This window comes from Podarcis bocagei (genome assembly GCF_964188305.1).
Source record: "Podarcis bocagei genome assembly, chromosome: 1".
Classification (NCBI taxonomy): domain Eukaryota; kingdom Metazoa; phylum Chordata; class Lepidosauria; order Squamata; family Lacertidae; genus Podarcis; species Podarcis bocagei.
The window spans coordinates 139,142,988-139,156,442 of NC_138125.1; the positions used below are offsets into that span (position 1 = coordinate 139,142,988).

Genomic DNA, 13,455 nt, shown 5'->3' on the forward strand with positions numbered 1-13,455 from the left:
CTGTGGGGGCCGACCAAAATTGTTGAGCTTTTTTTTATATAATTGAAATTGTTGAGGTTTTTTTTTTAGGATTTTACCCCAGGAAATAAACTGCCACAGGGGCCAGATTAAACCGACTGGTGGACTAAAGTGATGCTTAAGAAAATGTAATAGGGATTGATAACTGGAAATGGATATCTATAATAATAGGTTAATATATGGAGTAAGGATGAATGTTAGAGGGTAAGGATTTGCTGAATGTAACATTTGAACTGGAATACAAAATGGGAGGTGTGAGGAGGTCAAGAAACTAGTGAAGAAAATATAAGATTTGAAAATATTAATCTATTTTTAGTTTTGATTTTTGGCTTTTCTCTTTGTTCTTATTCTTTATTCTTTATTTTTTCTTCTTTCTTCTATCAACTGTTTTTCTACTGTGAACCTTTTATTTGTTTTGCTTTTGTAGTTTAAATGTTGGAATTTGTTTTTATTGTTTGTGAAACATTAATAAATATCATTTAAAAAAATAAAATAAACCGACTGGTGGACTTTGGACATACAGGATGAAAATGTGTGACTCAGTTTGAAAGGCCCTCTGCCTGGACTCTTCTCCAGCCTCCAAACCCTTCCATTGATTATGTGCAGATACAACTCGTCTCATCTAAATTCTCCTGGCTGCCTCTGTTGCTTTGCAGGAAGATAAGGCACCTGAACTGTACTCCAAATCGAGTAACCCAAACGGGCATAGGGTGTAGTAATGCCTCCGGGGGGGGGAGTGCACACGCCAAGGCGCATGTGCACAAGTGTGTACGCTGGGGGACGGGGCAGGAGGAGCCCGCCCCTCCAGCCCATCCCTCACCGCCGCCGCGCAGTACTGGCACACTTGAGAAGCTCACTTGGAAACGCAGGAGAAGCAACCCCTCCCTCCAGCCAGCCCTGTTTCTTTGGTGGGCCTCACTCGCCTCCCGGGAGACGGAAACACGGGGCTCCGATGGGGCACCCTCAATGGATGGAAGCACTTTGCACATATTTCTACATGCTCATCCTGTTTCATGGTCTATTGACCATCGATGGCAATGTACCAAGAGCTTGTTTTCACAATCACTACCTCAGGATAGTTATCTAAGGATACAGAAGTAATAGCTCTACTGTTTTTTGAAACTTGCATTTTTCTAGAATAGTGTAATATGTATGGGAGGGGAGGCTTCAAATCCATACTCAGCTATGAAATCCCTTGAGTGACCTGGAATACTAATATCTCGGTCTAACCTACCACACAAGGTTGTTCTGAGGGTGTTCTGATCTATCTAATATTGCACAGTTTTTACTGGGACAGGTCAGTCTGGAAATGACATTGTTCTTGCAGCTGACTGCACTCTTGCCTCTAGACCAAGGACGTAGATGCACCACAGTCAATGTCTACCTAAAATCACTTTAAAATCACTTTAAACATTAACACTTACTTACAAAAGTATTGTAAACAGGTTAATACATTGGTAGGATTTTAAGAACACTTGTAAATTTAGAAATAGTGTAGGAAATTTGAGGTAGAACAATAATTTGGAGTAGAAAGCATGTGCAATTGAAAAGGAAATTTAAGGAACCAGGGAGAGGGGGAGGGAAGTCACAGGATCTGGATATTTTATATTGCTTTTATGTATATTTTTCTTTGTTTGTGGTTGTTGTTGTTTGTTTTTTATTTTTGTTATCTTTGTTGAAAATCTAATAAAAATATTATAAAAACAAAACAAAACATTAACACTGGTGCCATGAACACAGTTTAAATTAAACTGGAACACAAATGAAGAAGGGGTGAATATATATATTATGGCTTTACAGTTTTTGAATGGTGTTGCTTTCTCTGCTTCATGAATTGCAAAACAATGCTATGTCTTGCAGACATAAAGCTCTTTGCAGTTCACCTCAGAGATGCTCCATATGTCTGGAATCAAACAATCTGTTCCTAAGAAATTCATGTCTGCCCTGAAATGAGCTAATTAAAGCTTCGTCTCCTTTGTCTCAGTGTCTACAGTCTCTAATCCTTATCACCATTCTGCTTCCTTGTGACTCTGGCAAATTTGATAAAAATCAGTAGTCTTTAAGCAAAAGGAGGAATCTGTGGGAGGTGGATCACCCTGTCTAATTATCATTCTGATTCCATGTTCCCTTTGATTTTTGCCATAGAAAATTATCACATACAAACACACACATATGCACACTTTAGTGACTAAGACCCAGGGATGCTTTCAGCTAGTTTCTGTGATATAACAGAGACCTTCCTTTATTAGCACATCCTGTGGGATTTCTTTTTCACGAGAATATTACACTCGTTTCAGAGATGTCAAGAAATGTCTTGCAAGTTTCCAGTGGTGCTACAAGCTAGCTGCATATTCTGGGGATGGAAGAGCATCAAATAGATGTGGAAAATGCCCCCAAATGACTTTGCTCTGAGTAAATGAGACATGACAGATGTATCTTTTTTTGCTTCTGGGGTGTTAGTGTTACCTGAAAATGACACCAGAGAGAAATAGGATATTGTATGACACGGAAAGCAACTGTCGGGATGAAAGAAAATCACACCACTGTATGGCATAAGGAAATGTTCAAATCTTTGGAGAAGGAGCATTTTTTGAACCAGTTCTGGACCTTTTCTCTCCATTTATTTTCCACACCATCAAATCTTGAGCTGTTTTCTTGTGCCGTGCAACCAAATAAATCTCCCCCCACCCCGTTCCAAACACATACGATTTTCTCACTCTAGAAAAATTTTCCATCATCCATTTCCAATATCATTGCTTAAAATTATGAAGCCTTTGCACAAGAATCAATACATGCCCTTATCACTCTACTCCCAGGCCTCAAGAAAAAGAAAGATGTCCCTCTCAAAGGCTTTCATAGGTCCTAGGCAGAAGTTAAAGACGTTCAGCACCTTATAAGAGATAACAATTGTCCAAGTGTACTTAATGGGGCACACCTGGATCTCACTCACAAGTAGTCACAGCAGCTAATAGCTGCCAGTTGGATGGAAAAGGCTGAGAGGTGATGCTTTTTTCCCAAGAAAAATAGGTGTAACACCATGAAGTTGTTACAGTAAGTAACAACTCGGGGCAGCCCTGAAGAGATGCCACACACAGAACAAAATGCTAGGCTGTGGGAGTGTCTCCTCCACAGACTTGAAGCAGCCCTGCTGCAGTCAGGAACCTAAATTGTGTGACATGTCACATATGCAACAGCCTTTACTGTACTGTAGCTTCCCTTGGGGAGTTCTCGGCCTTAATCCACAGTTCCTTTAAAGAGTCGTCTTGGACTCAGTTACATTAGTAAAAAAAACCACAACCTGTTTTATATGCATTATAACACTGTGACACCAGATGGTGCTGTGGAGTCCTGTCTTTCATCAATGTGATTTCCCTTTATGAGGTTTACAACGCGTTTTAACTAAAATGCTTCTTTGATGTGTCTAGATCCCGCCCTTGCCTTTGCTCAGCTAAGAACTCTGTATCATGGATACTTTGCGCCAATTCCTTGCCATCATTTTCTGTGTGCTCGGCTGAGGTGCGAGTTTGGATGAAAGTTACCTCAGAACCAGTGTCCCTTAATCCCATCGCACCCCTCCTCACTCCCTCTCAAAGCCTCCATATGGCCCCTGTCCACGTCCTCCTGGACTCTCCAGACCTGCAAGACCTTGGCTGGTCTCTCAGGCTGGCTGTCATCAAGGTCTGTGGGCAGGTTTTGACTCTTTAACCAACTTAACATTTTTAGTTGAAGGTGTGTTTCTAGTCTTCTCCAATTTTGGAAAATAAGTCCTTTCAAAACTAATCAGAAAGGGTTCTATATCATTATGCCTCTGGTATCTGGGAATTTCCCCCTGTTCCCCTGAGAGAACTTGCCCACTTCTCTGTGGTGCAAACAACTCTGCCCTAAGTTGTATCTCCTGCATTTTAAAGTTAAACATTTCTTTTTCATGCTCCCTTTCTGTTTCCTTTTCTTCTACCTGAATTCTAGCTATTTTTTCTCTTTCCTACCTTGATCTTTTCGCTTGATCTGTTTGACTTCTAGCCATCTCCAGTTCCATTTTCATCATTTCTAACTCCTGACTGGAACGCAACACGGTCTTCCTTTCTAACTTACAAGGCTCCTTTCTCTAGCTATAGAAAGCATATTTTTATGTGTATAAGATGCCCCCATGTAAAATTTGACCCCCATTTTTTTGAACCCCAGATTAAGAAATCAATATTTTAAACATCAATCAGAAGAACTTTGATATTTTATTAAATATTCAAAGCACCAGCACCTTGGGCTGTGTGTGTGTGGGGGGGGTACGCACAGGCAGCAAGCAAAGCAGGCCTCACCAACACCCGATATTCCCCAAAGTTGTGGAGCATTCTGGGAGGGACAGTGGCTCCAGCCCCCCTGCAGCCTCCATGCTACCCTATAGCCACAGGGCTGATCTGCAGCCCCTGCAGGCAGAAATGGTAAGTGAAATGATTGGCAGTTCCGGCAGCTTCTTCACGGCAGCCGTGGGAAGGTAAGCAGTGTTTTTTGACCCCAGAGGGGGTCTGTATGAAAGGAGGTGGTCTTTCAGATAGTTGAGGTCTATGTTATGTTAGCGGTCCTGCGTGGGAGAGGAGTCTTTGCAGTGTAGCCGATAACATGCATAGCACTGCAAAATGCAAGCGGTGTTTCCTACCATACAGACCCACCTTCATGAATCTAAAAATAAATAATATTTTGTGGGCAAAAGAACTCCTGGCTCTAGAGACTTCCGGGGTGGCGCCATCGGCAATGGCGGACTCCCTCTGAACTGGAGGGACTAGCTCTGCGTGAAACGGGTCTTTTCCGCTATGGCGAAGCGGGTACCCTGCAAAAAATCACAGGCGGATGAAGCCTGTGACCATGGGACTTGGCGGGCACCTTTAGCGCCCCCCCAACTCGCAAAGGAACCCACTAACGGGCTCCGAAGTGAAGAGGGGGAAGTGGCGCGGTGCTGAGAGTCAACTGCTATTTCCGGACTTCCGGGTTGGCGCGATCTGGAAATGGCGGATTCCCTCTGAGCTGCGGAGGGAATCTGCTCAGCTGAGGACGGGTCTTGCCGCGCCGGCGACGCGGGGACCCTTAAAAACCGCAGGCGCTGAAGCCTGCGGACTGAAGACTCGGTGGGCGCCTTAAGCGCCCCCGACTCACGAAGAGCCTTTTTAAAGGCTGCGGAGAGGGTACGGAGGGTGGCGTGGCGCTGAGAGTCGATCGCTACCTCGGTTGAGCGAAGCCGCGAGCCATGACTGGAGAGCGCTGACTTCCTTCCTTGAAATTCGGACTGAAAAGAATAACCCGTGAGTAAGGTGGAATTGGATTTTAAGAATATTATCCCGTGAATTTGAGACGACCGGGGGGTGTGCTAAAAGGAAGTCCGCACCCCCCCTTCTGCAGACGATCTAAAGCAACGACTTAAGAACTAAGCTGGAGAGCCTACCCTTTGTGGGGTGAGTTAAAAAAGATTTTAACTTCCAAGATTTGGCAAAAAGAAATTTTGAGCTGGAGAGTGGAGTTTTGGAAGCTTTCTTTCTGTTGTAAACAACCCCCCCTCCCGGGCCCGGGAGCGTCCTGTTTTTGAGCTTGTGGAAGAGGTGCGGAGTTTGACGGCTGTCAAAGCTGTCAAACGGACAGTTTAGAGTGGAAAAATTTGTTATTTAAGATTCCTCTGGACTAAAATGAGTTACAACTGAACTAAAATTGTTGGAAACAAAGTAATAACAATAAGTTAGAGGATTGTTGGAGAAAGATTACCAAGTAACCAGATTCCCTCTAGGGGGAACTCTGTGAAACTACAATGGCTGTGGATGGAAAGTTACTAGTGGAAATCGAAAGAATGTTTCATTTTGTGGGAATCTTACAAGAGCAGAGTCTGGCTATGAATAAACAACTTATGACCTTGACTTCTGGAACAAGCAGCTCTGCTGAATGTATTGAGGACCTGAATGAGAAAGAATCCACAGCTGAATTGGAAATGATATCAAAAGAAGTGGAAGAGACTAAACAAGAAAAAGAGGAAATAAAGTTGGAAAGCACCAACCAGGAGCTGACATCTGTGGAATATAAGCAAGGAGACTTTTGGATCATATCTACCACAAATCTGCGAAAGATGCAAAAGAAGAAGGAGGAGGCCCCGGGAGTTTATGGAATACAGGAATTTAAAATAAAGAAATATGATTGGGGCCTCCACTTTGACTTTGATTCTGAAGATGCAGGCCTTGTGGAAATTTTCCAGCAGCTGTTTCCAAATGCCCTTGTGGGAAGAGAATATGGTTGGATGGTGATAGAACTCTTTCGAGATCCGACGACCGACATAAAGGACTACCAACAAGACCGGCGGAGAGGGACTGAAAGAGACTTGAAAGCCTCAGACGTGAGGAACCCAGGCTAAGAATTGCTATTTTGGACATGTATTGGGGAAGGGACGAGAACCGGGGATGGGAGGGAGGGAAGAATAGAATTTTAAAAACACTCAAGACCTTTGGGTTTAGTTAATATGACCTTTATTTAAGACAAAATGGGAAATCGATGGAAGGGAATTTGAGTCCAACTTAGAATTTTTTTATTTTTTTTTATGAAAGAGGTAATATTAAGATGGTTAAGAGGAGAAATACCAATTTGCTGACATAATTCTGGGAATTGGGATGCATGAAGGGGGGTGGGGGGAAGTCAGGGAACAAGGTTAGGAAAGTAGGATTTTCTGAAATTATACATGTTTTTGTCTTTTGTATTTTTTGTGTGTATTTTGTCTTTATAAAAGGTGAAAAACAAAAAAAAATTTTTTTTTTTTAAAAAAGAGAGTCAACTGTTATTTCCGTGGAGCGAAGCCGCACAGCCGTTGCCGGAGAGCGCTGCCTTTTTCCTGGGACAATTTGGCTTCTAAAATAAGCACCCGTGAGTACTTAAACTTTGAACAATCGGACTTTAAATAAGGACTTGCAAGAAGAAAGGAATTGGACTTAAAAATTTATTTTAATTTGGTACTGAAACGGGAAGGTCTAAACAGGAAGTCAGCCTTCCGTTTCTTTGTAGACAGAATAATGCAAAGACAACGTAAACTAGAGCTCAGAAAATCGCTTTTAAAGGATTGGCTTTCATCATTTAAAACTGTTGAACCCCCCTTCGGTAGCAGGAGAAGAAGGGGGATCTTTTTTGGACTGTTTAAACCTGCAGAAGTGAGTTTAAAGCAAAGTAACTTTCCACCGTCCTGATCCTGGAGCGAGGTGTCAGGACTGACGTTTTGAAGCTCAATGACCAGAGACAAACGTTTTTGACAGATAGTTAAAGGAAGAGAAACATAGTGATTCCATTGCTTCCTTTCGCACTTTAAAGGAACAAATATTGACAAAATATCTCAAAAAAGATATTTTGTTGCAAGAACAAATAGAAGTTCTCCCCCTAGAGGGAGACTGTGAAACTGTAACTAATTCCAGGGAGCTTGCAGCTGTCTCAGATTACAATCGTGGGAAAGGACTTGTGACCTTGTGGGACAATGTATCCAGAGGCTCTGCTGTGTGCTCTCTGTAAAACAAGTGCCCTACTGGAACAGTTAAGTGAGAAGATGGATTTGATGACTAATGCGGCCAGAATTTTTGAACAGGCAGTGGGAAACTATGTGGAGCCCACCCAGGAATTAGATCAGGAGTGTGTCCTGACAGAGCAGATGAGAGAAGAGGATGTTGCTGAATCTTGGGCGCCAGAGATGGAGGGAGCTGCGGCCTTGCAGGAACAAGAGCTTTTGGATTTGACAAATGAACTTGGAAAAAGCCAGATTTGGAAAGATAAAGTTTGGACTGGTTTGGAAATGGAGGGTTGGATAGACCCCCCTATGCAAGGATGTTTGGACTTTCCGAGTCTGGCAATGGGCCGTGAGATGTTTGGAGCTGTGGGGGCTCTCAATTTTGGAGGGATTCTGAAACATCTTCCTAAATACCACATGGAGTTGAGTCTGGACTATGGAAAAGGGGCTGATTTGTTGAAAAGGGTCAAAGACATCATCAAGCTGGAGTTCCCACGAGTGAAAGGAGAATATGAAGAAGAGCTGCGGAAGGGACCTGGAAGAGATTTAAGGGCCTCGGATATAAGGTTGCCAGGTTAATGCGCTAGATCGATGGGATAAAAAGGACTGACAAAACCCGGGACCAGGAGGAAGGGACGCTGGATGAAGATTGGATTGTTTTTATTTCTCTTTTTATTATCAGGATTGTTTTATAAAATTGATGAATGTTAGAAAAATGTTGGAACGAAATTATTTGGCTCTAGCAAAAATGTTTAAAGAATTAGGCAAGAATATTATGGTTGTGAGAAGTCGGTAAAAATAAGTTTTAAGTTTTAAGTTTTTAAGGTTTTCTATAAGATAAGATGAAAATAGATTAAGGTAACGTAATGACAGAATACTATGAAATATGGAAAGGATTTGCTGCATAATTAATAACCAGGATACAAAAAAAGGGACGAGGAGGAGGTCTAAGAAAGAAGGTGATGAGACTTGGGGATTTGAGAATGACGGACTTATTTTTGTTTGTCTGCGGTGTATTTTTGTTTTTTGAATGTGGTTTGTTTTTTCTTTGTTTTTTCTATTTTCTTTCTTCGCTTTGTTTTTTCTTTGTAATTTCAAAAATTTTCAATAAATATTATATTAAAAAAAAAGAACTCCTGGCTCGAAAACCACAGGGCCACACTCTAGGTCCAAGAACTCCAATTAATCCATATGTATTTTTTATGCTGTAAACCGCCTTGTGATCTTCAGATAAATGGAGGCATATAAATGTAACTTTTTAAAAAAACCAGAGCTGTTTTAATTACATTTCCACTTCAGATCCGCTGTCCCAGAATGACATGCAATCACAGTGAAGGGTGCGTCGTTTATGCAATATTCACTACAAAGAGGCTTTTGCTGTCCAGAACGTTCTCATTCCTGCAACAAACTTGAAAGGGAGGTCAGAATTATGTCCTCTTTACAAGCGGGAAAATAGGTGAATGGCCCAAGGCCACTCAGTGAATCCATGGCTGTCCACTAAGGAAACCTATGACTGCCCTGAAGACTGAATCCTGAAGACTGAAGTTCAATTCCTCCTCCAACCACAAAGCTCACTGGCTGAGCCTGGGTTAGTCGCTGCCTCTCTTGGGTTGCTGGGAGGATAACATGGCAGGGAGAACCCTGCAGCCCCTGCTTGAGTTCCTTGAAAAAGAGTTGAGCTATAAATGTAATCAATAAATCCTCTGTGACATGAACTCCATGAACCAATTAAGAACAGCATGCAGGGATGAGACTCATAGGCGCCGACTCCATGGGGCCTGAGGGGGCCCGAGCCCCCTCAAAAATTTGTTTGGGGGGGCTCTGCCCCCCCAATAACCTCGGGCGCCCCTCCAGCAGAGCGCCGCCGCCGTCCAGCGCCTCCTCCCCACCTGCTCCCTCGCCAGCCAGCCAGCCAGCCTCGCACCCTAGCCGGAGAGCCCCGGCCGTCCCTGTTGCGCAATCGGCTGGATCTCCCTTCAGCAGGCCGTGCTCACAACTCGCCCCAGGGACCCCCCAGCAGCGGATCTCCGGCCCAGCTGAAGAATCCGGCAACAAGCCCCCTCCTCCCCAATCGCTCCGCCGAAATACGCTCCAAAACCCCCCAGATAGGCCGCCGGCCGCCAAGTCTTGTGGCGCCCTGAGCGAGGGTCTCTCCCCAACACCGCCACCTCGAACTGCGTTCTCCCGGATACCCGAGCGAACCAGCGGCAGGACCCCGGTATGGGCCCCCCCAATATTTTTTATAAGTCGGCGCCCCTGATGAGACTAGAACGAATACTTCCCCCAACACGTTTATTTTCTATGTGAAGTGTGTGTATGTGTGTTGTGGGTGTGTTTCAATTAAGAATTATCCAGCGGGGCAGTCAAGCATGCAACCTGAAGTGCTACATCCCAAAAACGCTTTGCTGCTTGACTCTGCATAAACTGGTCTTGACTTCTCATTCGCACATTCAGATCATCAATTAATGCTACAATAAACTAGAAACAAACACCCTAATACAAAATGTATTTCAATCTATATACATTTAATTGTGGTTTAAACTGTATCAGAGCATGCTTTTTTTGCCAGATGAGTGGCCCTTTAGTCCCATAATCCCATCTTAATATAGCAACTGGTTTGAGATACATTAACAGAAATATATAACAGAACCCCATGGTTCTGTCCAAGCTTCTGCGAATCTCAGATTTAGACCAAATACAACGGGTTTCAAAAACAGGCTCTCAGAGAATAGCTCATACCTTTCAGGAATTTGTCTAGACCGTGTCAGTAAATGCCAAAATCTTTACCATGGTGTACATGACACCCCCCCATAATAATTTAAGTTTGTTGGGTGCAGATCCTACAAAGTTTTCTGCATTTCTTGTGGTATACAAGGATAGTAAATATTCCCACCCTGTGCTTTTGGGAGAGCAGCAAGTGAACTGGGAACTTTGATCTCCGTAAGCCTCCATCATGTTTGCCTTTAGCTTTTTCTTCTCTGAGCCAAAGAGATCTCATATTTTAGGCTCTGCCTAGGAGGAGAGCATACCCTATTCCTATTCATTTGTATTTTTCCTTTCAGGAAAAAACGTCCAGTTGAATTATACCACTTTTTAGGTCAGACAACTAGTGCATGCAGTATGTCAAAGAGACTCATGACATACTTAATGGTCTCATGATATTTTCCATATTATGCCTTAATTGCACTAATTGTACAGTTGCATTTGTTTCCTAATTATACTTCATCTGCCATTTGACAGCTGCAGCATATTGCAGTTCTTCCTCTTTCCTAAACCTTCTGCTCAAATCTGTGCTGTTTGCTATGACAGGACATCGGCAGCAGATCACTTTGTTAGTAACCACTGGATTAGCCTCACAAATCTCTCCTGAAGACAGGCTTTAGAGATAGGCTAAAGAAATGCTTTATCTTGAAGATAAAGTTCAGTGGAGCTTACTCCCAAGGAAGTATGTACAGGATTGTAGATTGACAAACAATAAGTCCTTCATTTCTATGAATAGGAGAAAGTCACTGGCTGAAGAGCTGAGAAATGGCACAGGAACTGGTGGGGAGGGAAATACCTCTCCCTCCCCCCTCTCCCCCCCCCCAATTTTCATGTCAACTCCATCTGTTTTAATTCCCTTTGGACTTCTCGTCCTCGGCTACAGTTCAACTCCAGCTGCCATGGCTGTTTCCTTAACATTCCCAGGCAAATGTCACACATGGGTATGTGCACACTGTGAGGGTGAAAAGGTGTTTTTCATAAATTGTGTATGAATAAAGGTGTTATGTTAGTATTAGGGGTGTTCTTTCAATATGGTTGGTTTTGAGTTCCCCAAGGTATCAAACAACAGCATTGATGTAGGTTTGATGCTGCTCCTTCGGTTACAAAACAGATGTTCTGACACACTGTGTTATATTCTTATAGGGATATGAAGGATGCCATTCATATGTAGCAGTTATAGGTGATAAATGACACTTATACACAATACTAATGTTCAGGTATATGTTGAATCTCCTATATGTGATTCACTAAGATGTTTTTAAGTCACAGGAATAGTCTGAGAACCAAATGTGTTCTCATTTTATAATTGATGATATATTTAGTATGTCTAATGGGTCTGAATGGAGTTATGAATGGAAATATGTCTGAAGGAATGAATGAGAACCAGATGGTTAGTGGCTTTGAAGAATTAAAGATAAAGAACTGAAGAATTAAAGATAAAGAACTGATTGAATTTCAACACATAGGACTACTGAGTTGAAGGCAAAAACAGGATGGACGAAAATGGACTGCAATACAAAGAACCATCATTAAACTATTGAATATTGCGCCAGCTGAACAGGATGGATGAACTAGTGAACCAGTTACTGGATTGTACAAGACAAGATAAGCAGAATGACAGCATGTCTGGGTGAAATAGAGGACAACCTGTTCTTGAAAGATGACTGAGACAAGACTGTTCATAGAAGACATGTTGAAAGAAACATGCTATTCATAAAGACAGTACGACAACATGCCGGAAACCAAGGTGTTTTCAACTATAACTATTCATATCTATTTGAGGAATCAGCATGCCGACAGCTAGTCCAACCCCTGCAATACAAGACAATGTAGCTATATGGGGACCTGAGACTATATAATGGCTGGGAAGCCCAGGTGGCATCATATGCTGTCCTACCTGCAGGAGGATGCTGTCCAGAGACTCATAAAAGAACCTGATCAGTTCTTTTAGTGGGCCCAACCATCTGGTAGGTATGAATGGAGTGATGAATGAATGAATGAATGAGTCCTTATTGCTTATTGCTTGTTAATCAATAAAGGGTTGTAATCTGAAGGGAATTGTGTCATTTTGTCTTTCTTGAAAATGCTCTGACTTAACTCTGTTTTTCACACACCAGCCAACACTGCCATGTTTCAGGAATGACTGGTATCAGAGCTTGAAGGTGTCTCAGTTAGAGAACAAGACCCCTTGGAATCATTCTGCATGTTTGCACTGAGTGAAGCTCAGTTCGACTAATACACACCACCAAACATATCAATAAGAAAGAACTATAATGTACTTTTAACACTCAGAAATGCTACAGAAATGTCCTGCATCATATTTATGCTTATGGCAGGGAAGTGAACTGAGCATGCTCAGGAAACAAGCAAGAGAGATGAACAAGAGATGAATGCAGTCTAGGGGCAGCTCATTTGTTGTTGTTGTAGTAGTAGTAGTAGTATATTTACTGCCAGGGAAGGGGGCAGACACCTGTGGGGTTTTGTGCCTCAGGCGCCAATGTACTTTGACCAGCCTTGGGTACTCTGTGGTACACTTGTGGTGAGGGTACCACTGGATGCTTTGCCTCAGGCAGCAAAATGTCTTGGGCCAGCCCTGATGCCGCCCTTCTTCCTGCAGTTCCTTAGTTGGATAAGCAGGGAAGGGAACTGGGTGGTTGTCCAGGACACTACATGGACACACACACAGAGAGAGAAAAACACTTTATAAATTCCCAGATCACTTGCTGCTCTCCCAGTGACACAGGAGCTGGCAACATCTTTAGGCTGAGGGCCACGTGCCAGTGGTGGGTATGGTGTAGGAATTTTGGGGGGTATTTTATAATATAGAGCCCTGGGAGTGGCCCCCAGATGTGACTCTTACAGTAGGATGCATTAACACCACACAAAAGCCAGAGGTTTCTACATACCCACCCCATGTCTCACCAGGCAAGCAAGAGGCATTACCACAGTTTAAGAACGTTCCAGCCAGTCAAGCAAAAGCACCCAAGGAGGGCAGGGAGCAAGGAGGGAGAGAGAGAGAGAGAGAGAGAGAGAGAGAGAGAGAGAGAGAGAGAGAGAGTGTCCTGTGACAGAATTGGGTCTTGGGACTCTTCCCAGCACCAGGTAGAGAGCCTTGAGGGGCACATTCCTCTCCCAGGCCTGAGGTTCTGCATGGCTGTGATAGT

General features: G+C 43.1%; 1 protein-coding gene across 5 annotated transcripts in view; it reads right to left on the reverse strand.

Annotated features, from left to right (window-relative positions):
- Positions 1–13,455, reverse strand: part of VWC2L (von Willebrand factor C domain containing 2 like) — a 135,221-nt gene that overhangs the window by 91,416 nt on the left and 30,350 nt on the right. Inside the window, exon 3 of one of the 5 annotated variants that reach the window (XM_081183697.1) lies at positions 1,255–1,363. The exons of the other annotated variants lie outside the window; for them this stretch is intronic. Within the exon in view, the coding sequence (XP_081039823.1) occupies positions 1,304–1,363 (60 nt within the window). The 3' untranslated portion in view covers positions 1,255–1,303. Of the gene's footprint in view, positions 1–1,254; positions 1,364–13,455 lie in introns of those variants that run through there. 5 annotated transcript variants of the gene reach the window in all.